Source organism: Phasianus colchicus, chromosome 9 (genome assembly GCF_987193195.1).
Source record: "Phasianus colchicus chromosome 9, bPhaCol1.hap1.1, whole genome shotgun sequence".
NCBI classification, from domain to species: domain Eukaryota; kingdom Metazoa; phylum Chordata; class Aves; order Galliformes; family Phasianidae; genus Phasianus; species Phasianus colchicus.
In genome coordinates, this window is record NC_143444.1 from 26,481,935 (window position 1) to 26,495,224 (window position 13,290).

General features: G+C 34.5%; 1 protein-coding gene across 2 annotated transcripts in view; it reads right to left on the reverse strand.

Moving 5' to 3' along the window:
* The window catches only part of FAF1 (Fas associated factor 1), a 144,600-nt gene that overhangs the window by 97,133 nt on the left and 34,177 nt on the right, over positions 1–13,290 (reverse strand). For both annotated transcript variants that reach the window (XM_090146655.1, XM_031602222.2), the window contains 2 exons: positions 13,031–13,119; positions 5,288–5,393 (listed from right to left, as the gene is read on the reverse strand). In XM_090146655.1, the coding sequence (XP_090002781.1) occupies positions 5,288–5,393; positions 13,031–13,119 (195 nt within the window). The remainder of the gene's footprint in view (positions 1–5,287; positions 5,394–13,030; positions 13,120–13,290) is intronic.

Here is a 13,290-nt window from a genome sequence, read left to right on the forward strand (position 1 = left end):
ATCTCTTGGAAACAGATCTCTAAGGCAGACATTAAGGTATTTGAAATGCCTCGTAAAGTTATCACATCCAAGGAGGTACCAAACAGATGGATTCCCCTTAATTCCCAAGAAACTTCTTTTTCAGATAATTGATAACACGACAACTTACAGAAAGTTTGTCACAGGTCCCCCTCAGTATACAGAGTTCAGTTTCGCAATGTTCTGTTCTTCAAGAAAAGCCCTCTCTCCCTACCCCCCAAAAATCAGAAATCATCATACTGTATAAAAATTAACTTGTCTCTGCTGGTTTAAGAAACCTAGCCTAGCCAGACAGCACTCAGTTCCCCCAGCAGAACAGCAAGGCTACTGCAGCAATTGATGTTCAAATTCCATTTACTGTTCTCATTACTCACAATAAATTCAATAGAATTTTTACCTGACAAATTGCTTTAAACAGAAGAAAAAAAAAAACCACCACCATACAGTTTTCACAAAAAGGATATGAATATGTATAGCCACAAGATATTCTGCTCGTTTCTCTGTTAGAAAGAGAACAACAGTACAGGATGTTTGTGCACCTTTGCATATGGAAAAAGATCTGCTAACTGCTGGTTTTTACTTGCCTAAGAATAGTGTAACTATTTTAAAACAATTAAACTACTCAAAAATCTGACAACTTTTCATGTATGTACTTATATTAGCATCTTTGGCAAATGTATCCTACTGCAATTAGTTACAAAGAACACGATCTACACATACGTGTTGTGCCCTGTCAGTGTCTGACCTTTACTATGGGTGATCTCACACAATAATGAGTTTGAAAATATTTTGTACAAATATCAAAAATCTGATCTGAAAAACATACAAAGCTCTCAATGGAAATCTTTTTCTGTATTGAAAGTAATTCATCTGCTTATCTATATTTACATATTACAATTATTCAAACCTTTTAAATAAGGTTTCTGCCTGCATAAACATTCACAGTCTTTTAGAATCTTGTTTCGCATTCATCAACTTCTCTAAAATAGTTTTTTTTTTAAATCAATACAAACTATCATTAGGGTCTGGCAGCACAGAATTTCTAGCTCATCTCATCCCAAGCAGCTCTATGTACACACAGTTCCTCCTCCTGCTTGCAGTGCTATTGGATACATTGCTTTTCATATTCCACATTAGCCAGTAAATCTATAGGGAACAAAGAACAAATATATTACCTATCACAGGTGACAGGATGCTACGACGCTAGCCTCTGATTACTTTATTGGCTAAAGGAATGGAATAAATAGCAAATGCAGCCATGCAAAGGCAGCCTGTATGTTAGGGACGCATCTTTGCATTGTTTGCACAGATTTTATGTTTTACCAGGAATTATAATCCTGGTACATGCTTCACCTAGTATTCTCAACTGGACACTTCAACAAAAAATTCACTGATTTACAAGAGGTCCAACATTCTGCCAATTTATCCACCCTTTAGCAGCCACAGACTGCGTACACTGGTTACTTCTGTAATCCAGCACAGACGAATAAGAAAAAAGGCTTCAAAGTCTCTACCAGCAGTAAAACAGACAAACGCTAGCTGTTTTTTGATGGAGATATCCAGTTTGTTAAGATTTTTTGAGACTTTTCCCCATGTCACTGACTTAAACAACATGAATTTTGAAGCATGCTTTTGTGACAAAGAGTTTTCTGCAAATTAGTTTGTGTATACTTCCAGATGAGAACAAAAACTTGCTTTCCATTATTTAGATATTCCTTCTATGCAAAGGAAGTCCTTCTCCTCTATCAAATAGATAAGTACAACTTGCAAAAGAGATATAGTAGAAACCTTAATTTCTAACTAACTTCATAAGAATAGACAGGAAATCTTTTATGCTTAATGTGGCAATGTGTTATAATATTTAGCACATGGTTTGTCAAATAAAATTTAAAAATTCTCATACTTCAGCAGGGATAATCTCTACAAATTATTTCAGCAGAATAAAGAGCAAGTATTCAGATGGAAAGTTCACTAGTCTTGCAAGTATCAGCAGTTCAACTTGTTATAACTGCCCTTATTTAACCATAGAATACATTGGAAATATATTAATTTACAGTCTTCAAACTGGCACAAACCCTACTAATTTTCACTTTAAAATGCGGATCATGGAAAAAAGTAATCATGGTATTTCCCAGAACAGTATCTGCCCAGAATTAATTTAATACTGCAATTTTACAAGAACAAACAGATGTCAGAAACCTGCGACACAGATTAATCTGCAATTTAGGCCAACATGTTATCGTTAACTTTCCAAGTTAACAACTGCCCTGCCCAAGTCACTGAAAAATAATAAATGGAACAACACAGAATTTGAGAATTTCATTTTTTATTTGAGTTCCAATGACTCCCTACAGGCTGATGAGTCCACATCAATATAACTGACAGAAACTTTTTTTTAAAACTGAGAAATTACATCTTAAGATTTGAAGAGTTGAAGATGTCAATAAAACATGTAGGAAAGAAAAAATTAAGAACCATCCAAAATCCAGCTACTGATTTAATACCAGAGAAACTGTGCTAACAGATCTGAGCTTAAGGCTTCTCTCAGAGAATTTTTGGTTGGTTTATTTCCCCATTAAATAGTAAGTTGCTTTTCAGGTTTTTTTTTTTTTTTTTAGAAACATCAAATCATCCAAATATCACTTACTATCACATTCGATGCAGTGAGCACAGAAAACTGAAGCAACAGTGCTTTAATAAACCAGAGCTGACAGCTCAATGGATTTTGCATTTAATTCTTCGCAATAATCTCTGATAGTTTTCAAAGGGTGGTAGGTTGTTGTTTTTTTTTACTGGAAACACCTGGAAACAATACTATTAGTACTCCAAATTTTACAGAATAGATAACAACAAACCAAACAAATAGCCTTACAGAGACAGTTGCACCCAACTGTGGCAAACAGTAGAACATTTTTAGAATTTTAAATTTTTCTTTTAATAATTGATGTAGTCATTTTGAATCTTTCTGCATAGGATATACCATGTGAGAAGATTGCATTAACACTGCTTAAACATTTCAACTTGTCAGTATGGCCAACTCGATTTCTGAAATATTTGCAGTATTTTCCCATCGAAACAGTAATAAAGGTAGAATAAATATATGCCACTGCTTTATAATCACTGAACATTAATGAATATTTTATGTCTTTTCAAATCTCCCTGTTTAATTTAAAAGGGTGAAATTAAGTCTCCTCCCTGCAATATGCCAATTATCTGTAAATCAAACAATAACTTGGCCATTATACTCCTTTTTGTTAATATACCAGAAGCTAATTTGAAAACACTGAACGGTATTTTTAGGTAATAATTGAATAGTCCTTCCTGCCCCCTTGTGGTTGGCAGCTGCAACTTTCATAAAGCTTTCCATGATTACAAAAACATAACAGAAGTAAACTATTAATTTATTAAAGGGCAAACGGGAGAGTAAAGGAAAAAGAAAATCTGACAGTCTCTTAAAATGATAATAAAATGTAAGAGAAAAGAAGGAAAGATACCACCAACTCCTCCAAATCACACAAAGTGAATTCATCAGTCATTCATTACAACCTACAATCTATGCTAAAAGGAAAAAAAAAATTACAAGGTCATTAGGGAGTTAACATATAAAATAGTGCTTGTTTTCAATAATTAGACAAATGTTCACCAATTATTTTGTCTCAGCCAAGTCCCCAGGGATTTCTACAAGACTTTGCACAGACAGATATATTCACCTGTTCACCATCAATAGCACAAGAAGGTCCAGCATTCTTTTTTCATTTAGCCTTTGAAATTATGAAGATATGCACTCTACTGGATGTAACACTTAGACACAGAAAAACAAGGCAAATAAAGGATTGATGCTTCATACTAATATGGGTATGAGGTTGTAGGTGTATGTGGGTTTTTTGGCTTCCTTAGGGGAGAAAATTATAACTCACTTACAAATCAAGCTGAGTCTATCTGTTAACACGTTGACTGTAAACAGCATGTAAAGCCTAAATTCCCATGCATCATCACAGCTTTTTGGGTCCTTTAAGTCTGGTACCAGTAAACCAGTAATTGATACAGCATACGTAAAAATAAACAAATAAACTGGCAATATGCAAGTAAGCGTGATTTTTTTCAGGATCTCACTATTTAAAACTACAAGTAATTTGAAGATTTATGGGAATAAATGATTAAAATAATTGACTCTAATTTTAAAGACTAGTGTTTGACTGCTCAAAGAAACAAATTGCTGCAACTAGATTTGTGTGCTTGTATTTAAAAAAACTAACAGAACTTAGCATAGAAGGTTTAAAAAACTAAAACAGGAAACAAACTTCCACACAGAGGAAAATTAAAGTTTACATCTTAAGAATAACAAGATTCAGAATGAAAACATTAATTACTGTAATTACTTCTCAATGTTGCACAGAATAATGCTCTGATAGCTAATATTGCTGGACTTAAAATAATTCTGTCACCCTATCAAATGAAACATTTCCATAAAATGTGTTTAACACTAGAAAATTGAGGGAAGTGTCAGATCAATAGCAAGTACACATTTCATGATAAAAGCAAACATTTAATCTTAACATTTCATAATATGAATTCTTAAGATTCCCATTTCTGTATTATTTGTGGTATTTCCAGAAGTTAATGGGTTATATGGAAAGCAACATCCAAAACATGTGGCATTAGAAACACCATGAAGCATTAGAAAAAAGAACCTTTTGCTTAGAAAAATACACAGCAACTCCTTGTTCTGAATTCAGAAGGTCCAGATTCACATAGAGATACTTGCTCCTAAAGGTTTTAATTCTGAAGAAGTTCTCTACAATATCACCCCTTGCTGGCCATTCTACAGAATAGCAGTGACATCCATTATATAAAGAAACCATAAGACTACCAAGCCAGTAAGAATTGGAGCACTACAATAAAAACCAGCAAAGTAGAGGTGACTATAAAATGAAGATGGAGCTGATTAAACGAAGAGTAGATAGCAAGAGATTCAAAGGGCTTAAAAATAAAATGTCTTTTCTCATCACTATGGAATAACTCAGTAAATGCTGCACAGATTTTTTTGCTATTATAATGTAAAAAGTAGCATCTTTCCTGTATAACCTAACAGAAAACTTTTTGTTCTTTGATCAAATTACAGTAACCTTGATGAGCGAATTGATTAAACTAAAAAGAAGACTAATAAAACAAACGAGTTTCCAACAAGACCATGTGAAACTGTCTTTAGCAGAGCTGGCATTAGCTATAATGAGCTACATTTATTCTTCAACTGTGAAACAGCACTCACCTCCTGAATGGTACTGCTTCCTGAGAAGTTGAGGTTGTACTCCCGCTGGACTTCTCGATGGGTGATGATCAGCATGTAGTTTTGATTTAATGACTCCTGCAGGGCTCTGAAATGGTTGAAAGAAAAACAAGAAAATCAGGGATAAGCATGTTAGAGCTTGTTTTACAGTTAGATGCAAGAACCCCAGGGTATCCTAAACTCTACAAGGACAAGTCCAGGCACAACATTATCATCTCTCTTTTCACTCTTAAATGCAAGGAGGCATGCTGAGAATGACCAAAAGCCATTCCTGAACTCCTTCCTTAATAAGGTGACTGCAGCCTTTAAAGCTCTTCTAATGTTAAGTATTCTCAAAATTGAGAGTCACATCATCTTCACAAACATCAGGTCTATTTAGCACTCATTATGTCATTAATACCAGGCTTGTAAGCATGTTGATGACCAAAGTATCAAGCTACAATGCACATTAAAAACTGATGGTGAGTAGAACAAGGCAAAGCATGCTCTCAATTCCTTAGAGTTACCTGAAGCATAAATCAATTGGAAATTCTTCCACTTAGTTTCAAAGCACATAAACCTAGCTAATTAGAAGTGGAAAACTAACCACAGCAAAATTTCTCCTGGGGTTACTGAGCGTTTAGAAAAGTTAGTTCTGCTCAAATTGTTTTAACTGTACATTCAAATATCTTTAATAATAATGTGAATTAAATGAAAATCTTAAGATACAGATTAAAGAGGTCAACTTTATGTCACAAACTTGTTTATTGTGATTTTCCCAGTAACAAAACACCTAGATGTTAGAAACGCATCCTGATTAATTAGGTACAAAATTATGTAAGTATCTCCTGTCAAAGGACGTCTGTCATAGAGAAAGCAATTATAGCAGTGTACAGAAACTTATATAGGCTACAAAACTGCATTATAACCACATGCTACACTTCTAATCAATATTTATGCAGACTTGACCCATTCAGCAACAGATGGAATTCAATTGAGTTTATCTACTTTATTTTTCCTTATAACACACTCTTACAAGAATGCGAAACTTTTTTTTTCCTTCAGATCTTGGTTTCATCACAGTTCAATATGCCATTTCTCTAAGTAATAAAGGACAAATTCAGTATGCAGGTGAGCTCAGCTGTATCTTAAGATACAAGACGACAAGAAAGACTGCTAGATTATTTGAGTCTTGATTTGTTAGTTATTCCTTCAACTGTAATTACTGATCTGCAGTTTGGCTGCTCAGATGGTAAGGAGCCCATGCAATACTCAATGGATGCTTTAGCAAGAGATGCATTATTTGCTTTAGCATCTCGAGAAAAATTACCTTACAAAAATATCTTCACTCAGCAACGTAATTTGGATTCTGTGACATCTTACACATAACAATCACATACTACAAAACAAAATCATAAAGTGCAAGTTCTCTTGTCTTCTACGTACTTTTGTGACAAAGAAAACTAATTTAAATCATTGTTAATGCTAAGTATGTTCTAATGTACAATAGACACCATGCATGTAGCTGAATTAAGTGAACTATGCTGAATGTGCAGTCAGCTCTGCTTGTCACAGCCTTGTAAGAACAGGCTAGAAAAATTTAAAAATACCTAAAGTCCCACAAAGACGACTCTGAAAAGTTGCATGCCTATTTTCACAGGTAATTCTAATTGGATTCTTAGTGAGTTTAGCATTGCTATAACCATATTTTCTTTTGGCAAATGTTCAGTAGTAACTAAAGTATCCTGCTGTGCTTTTTCAGATTCCGACTTTTTTTCTTTGTTTTCAAGCAAGTACTGGAGGCAACTGATGTACATAACTGTCCTAAAAATATTATTAATTACAGCACGTGGATTCTATTGTCACAAAGGCTCTGCTACAGCTATTCTTGACTCTTTCTGAAAATCTTCTGCAGATGCAAACTGTTAGCACAACTCATGTTTTCATTTCATAATTGATGTAAATGTGGAATTAAATGGGCCAGTTAGATTACACCCTCAGTCCCATAAAGCAAGCATAAAACACACGCTTCAATATCATCCAGATTCAAAATATACTATGCAAAAGAAAATTATAGATATTCCCAAAGGAAAAGTTGTCAATTTCTGTACTTAATCTGGATGTGGACAGTGGAAAGTTCTTACAAAGGGGAAAACATACTTATCATTAAATGAAGTGCCTTAAAATTAAAAGCTTCAAAGTAACTAAAGATTTTTACACCTCTACATTTTGGGTTTCTAAATGAGAACAGCATAGTTGTGAGCAAGTAAATTTTCTGTATTTATTCATAGCCAAGTACAAAGAGTAGGCTGAAAATTAGGGTAGCTTAAGAAGTTGACTAAAAAAATTGTTTTAACAAGTGTTAGCAATTCAAGTGCATGGTCAATTATTCACCTTTTTTTGCAAAAAAAATAAGGTAAAGAAATTGCGCCAGGTAATGCTTACACAGAAATGCACTGCTCAATTGACCCAATCCATTGAGCTCCCATTTCAAACCTGTGTGGTCTGGAAGCCCTAAGAGATGGACCATACCTTAAAAAGTCATGGAGAGGAAGAGTTGTCAGTGCACCTGATGGGCAATAGGTGCCCACACTCCTCTGTGGGATGGGGTTGATTTGAACACGCCACTGGAGAACCAGCCATGTAGGTCCCTCCTAAATTCAATTCCCCAAGCCATGCTCAAATGTACAGTATAAAGTTATCTAAGCAGGACACTACTCCTGATAGCAAGTTGATTATTTTTTTCTTTTAGAAGTATATAACTGCCTCTGAACACTATGCAATTTTCTAAAATTATTGCATCCATGTATGCAGCAGTTTCGGTTTCCTTCAAACGTTACTAGTTGGCTACCATCTTCCAAATGAAATATCTGAATTAAAAGAGAAAAGGAAAAGGAAGAGATGAGGAGGAGAGGATGAAGGAAAAAAAAAAAAAAAAAAATCAGTGTCAAACTCTAGTTCCCGTTGAAGGCAAGAATTTTTTTTTTTTTTTTTTTTTTGCCACCAACGCTAACAGAATTTAATTAATCTGAGGATTAATTAGTGGTGAAAGGAAATCAAATTCTAGAAGCAGAATTAAAGTAGGCCACTTTTATCAGCAGTGCTTCCCCCCTGCTGCAAACTCTAGCTTTCAAAAGCATTTGCTGATAGGTTAATGTTACTTTTTTTTTTTCCTCAGCTGAATGATTACATTCATGTCAGCACAGGAGGCAAGGGAACTTGACTGTATTTTTAGGCATCAATCAACCATTATAGAAACTCTGCCTACATCTGGAAAAAGAAGCAAGTCTGAAAAGAAAGCAAAAGAAAATAGTCCTTATTCTGATCAGATTTAGCAAGAGAAACTGGATCAGTTTAGGATTACATATGGATTGCCCTTACAGCACTGGTTATCAGCATTATCATAATGAGCAGGAACCTCAGCGATGGACCAAAGAGTCAGTTGGGGTTGAAACTGCATGATGTGCAAACAAAAATGTTCCTCTTTAAAGCTGAAATTTCAAGCAAATGAAACTGCAAGAAATTTTTTCACTCACTCAAATAACAGGATTAAAAGTCACTAATGAGCTTATTTACAAGCTCTCCATCTGAATTCTAATACAGCAAAATTTATAAACAGCAAGTCTAATACATGAAAAGAAACAATATTTAGCCTAAAAATGTTTAACTGCAATTAATGCTAGACTTAAGGGGACAGCTACTGTTCACCCTACACAATGCTGAAGAAAGATGACATCAGTAGTGGCGTTTACATTTTAAGCTTCTACATCTTATTGTGCTGACATGCTTAATAAATAAAATAAATAGTTGCATCCACCGTTAAATGACCGATTTGATGCCTTCATTTAATACTGGTTTAATACTTTGCATTCTAAATTGCATTTTTCTTTGACATTTTAGTAATGTTTTTAGCTTTGAAACCAAAAGTATATCCTTATTCAGTGATCAGCAAATATTCCTTTTCATTTCAGTTCAGTTTTGTTTTTGTTTTTTAAATGAAATGCATTCAGAATTCCCTAATAGGCAGTATCTTCCTCAGCCACAACAATTCTCCAAAACCTCAGAATTTTGTATAAGTAGGCATGACACAAGGTAATTAACATTTCCATTTTAAACTTACGGATTTATACAAGCTCATGTCAACAGAAGTCCAAATTTACTGTAATTACAGATTATTTACATTAAAACAAAATAAGAAATCAGTATGTAAATGTAATGTTTGTTGTAGCTAATGCAGCAAGAGATGGTAGATTAGGTTCAAACAGCAATCAGCAAATCTGGCTAACATGTAAATGAGCAGAAGTCCCTTTGTTTACATTCTATTGCATTTTAAACTTCAGGATTTTTAAACTGTCTCATGAGCAGATGTGAAAATAAAACATTAATCTTACCATCCTTATTGATGCTTTCAAAGTAACTAAAGCAAGGCACTGCTCCTGTCCAGCTAAACAGACAATACTAATAATTGGAGCTGCAGGTTACATCATTCTTAATTAACACTCTGCTACAGTTGATAACATACACTAAAACACCATGTCATAATCACTGCTCTGCAACAATCTAAAAAAACACGTACTCAGCAAAATACATACCCATTACTTGCAATGCATATATAATTTTTATTCCTATCCACACAATCACATTTCTAAAAATAAATCACAGTCACTTAGCAAAGAAATACATCACTGTAATCACCTCCAAGATATAGATTCATAAAACTGTCTAGGTGGAAACAATCTTCAAGATCTCCAAGTCCAACCATCAACCTGACCTAGAGTACACTCGGTCAAGCCATTAATTGAAATGACAACAACAGCAAAATTATATGGTAAGAAGCACCTCTTAGAATACACAAAACTGAAAGGAAAGACCATCTGGAAGACCTACCCATATGGCCAGACCAGCATGCCTACGCTTCTCATGTTCCTCTCTATTACATTCTCCCAAACCTTTCTCCTGAACTGAACAGAGCCAGCTTTCTAGAAGCACCCACGGCAACAAAGGTAAGAAAAGCCACTGTAAGGAAGTGAAGAATCTAATCCAAGAAAGGAAGTGCAAGGGATCGCTTCCTTGGACAACTGAATGATGGACTTCTTTGGTACCTTTCTATTTTAAAATGGATTTCCAAAGCAAATAATATTTTTCTTACTTGTTTTATCCAGCAAATTTATACATATTCATTAGTTTCAGGGAAATCTGACAGCCTCACAGAGGACTCAAATACTGAGCATAAACCTACAGCAGGATAGAGAAAAAGGACCCAAATTACATGATCACAAGAAGCAACTGCAGCATATGGTATCTCTTGTCATTCATTATTACCTGGTTACAGAACTATCTGCAGAACAGAAGCAGGGCGGGCTGGCAGCCTAAGCAGATGAAAAAAGTGATATGGGCTACTGACTGCATGGGAGGAACTGAAGCACTGCCAGAGGTAAGCAAGATCAAAGGAAGGTGGAGAGAGAGAGATGAGTTACTGAAGCTGTTGGGATGAGGTAGGAATTCACTAGAAACCATGCTTCACTACATCCACTGCTCACAGAATACACTGTCTTGTTCTAGATGCTGTGCATGGACAGGTATGGCTTTGCCAACCTTAGACTGTTATTTAACATTTCAATTTACTACCATGCAGTAGTCATTCACTGGGTTTCTATTACTTATGAAAGCTTTAGCTATGCCTCTGATGAATGAAGATGCCTATGAGATTTCTGCTTGTTTAAACTATTCCATTTAGATGCCAGTTTAACTTAGTTTCAGGTTTAAGCCATTGGGTCTGTCACAAACTTCAGTGCCTTCATACCAACACACTGGAAGATGTCTCAAACTTTATTCTCCCTGAGCATCAAGAACAGAAACAAACAGGAGTTTATAGAGCTGAGACCAGACTACTTCTTTATAAAAGGCATATGCATAAAACATCACGTACTGAAATCTCAGATTGCTCATATATCACTTTCTGAAGATATTGAAATCATGGCTATCTTTCTATATTTCAAAATAGAAAGCATTTAAAGAAAATGACAGATGAAGTTGAAAAGTAAGAGGGAAAGTTCCTTAACATCCATTAGTAATAGATGAGAACATCATGCTTTTAAAAATTGAGGGTATCAAACTAATCTGAATAATAACTGACCTAACAGTAGGCAGTGAACAGTGTAACTGGGTTTGGTACACTGCATCAATTAGATGTGTTTTGATCTGCATTGATGCTTTAATTGGAGGCAAGCCTCCCCTTTCATCTAGAATTTATGACTCCAAGGGATGATCTAGCCTTCAAATTATCTTTAAGTAGCCACTAATTAATCATCATTTGCTACCCCCAAAGGTACCAAATTTATCCTAAAAATATGCAGAACTCATCTCCTCTATGAAACAAGTATAAAAAGTAAAGGTAACACCCACTGTGATATTATTAGCAAGTACAGTTCTTTTAAACTGTTCAACAAAAAAGCCTGAGAACTGCTTTTAAATAGTTTGTTGCTGTTACATAGTTTATTTCAGTTAAAATCATCAGCATTTATTTCCATTGAAATTAAAATACACTAGGAATCTATGCTAATAAATTTATTAGCATCGACATGGTTTTTCCACAGTATTGTCACTATTCTTCAATTAGCTCCTTAAGCATAACACCTGATCGCTCTTACTCACAACTGCAACTCCTTTCAGCACATCAAACTCACATCACAGCTCAGTACTAACCAGCTCTTTCTGTTCCATTACCATTATTCCCTCTTCTAATGCTTGTGTTTTATTACTAATTTTTTTTTTTTTTTTTTAATAATATACATCAGCTTTCTTATTTCCTCCATAGCATAGGGTCATGGACCTAAGTCTGTATTTATTTCTATTGATTGTCAAAAGGTTTCCTTCATCATATTTGTAGAATATTCTACTACCTAACTACAGCAGCAGAAAAGCAATTCCCTCTTCAGACAATTTGAAGGCAACCTAGTCTACTGATTATGCAATCTGATCATTTGAAACTGCAATCTTTCCTGCTTACTTTATAACTTAGGATCAGAGCTACTCCTTTCACACTCAATTACAGTGCACCCTCTAGTGGCTACGGAATAAAATTCATGTTTTCCAATTAAGAATTGACACCAATTCACTTCTGAGAAACATATAGACAGGGTAGAAAATAAGACAAATAAATTAAAGCAAAGTAGCTACAAATTACTTTACAACAACAATGATTCCATTTCCCATAAAAACTATTTAATTTCCAAGCCTTTGCAGTATCCACTGACGAGTGAACACTTGAGTATTAAAATCAGTAATAGAAGATGTCCTGCTTACAGGAAATTATTACTCTAACTATGTACACTTTATAAGTCCAAGAAGATATGATAAAATAATGACACACTTCAGAAAGAAAATTATGGTCTGCTGGTAATAATTTGTACATGCTTATATTAAATGAATCAATCTAATGTGATAAATTATGAAAGACCAGCTTTCATTTCCACAGGGACAAGATCTTAAAAAAATTAAGTCATAAAGACTTGAAGATGCAAAATTCTGTATGAACCTAAGTATGTATTACACCACAGTTTTCTTAAAACTTTTTTAACAACCTTTTTTCAATAGTGAGGTGCTGAGGTAGTCAATCTTTACACTTGCATCTCAGAGCAGTGAAACACTGCACATTTACTGATTGCAAATTCCTGCAAGAATGCAAACTGCTTCATAGAAAACACAAAGAATCATACAAGCAGAATCTATGAACAAAAGACTTACCCAGAATGACTTGAAGAAGGAGGAGGCAGGTCAGGCGTTAGAACATAAAGACTATTATTTTTTGGCAAGTGTAGAGTTTTTAAAACAGTCTGAAGGAAGAAAAAAAATTGTAAATATATAACATTTGCTGATTTTGACATATTAGTTTACTTTATTCCTTATAATTATAAAAGCTGCTTTACAACACCTGCAAATTTTTAAGATCTACTGTTAATTTAATAACAACTCTACAGGTATGCTGCATTGTATCTAAAAACACT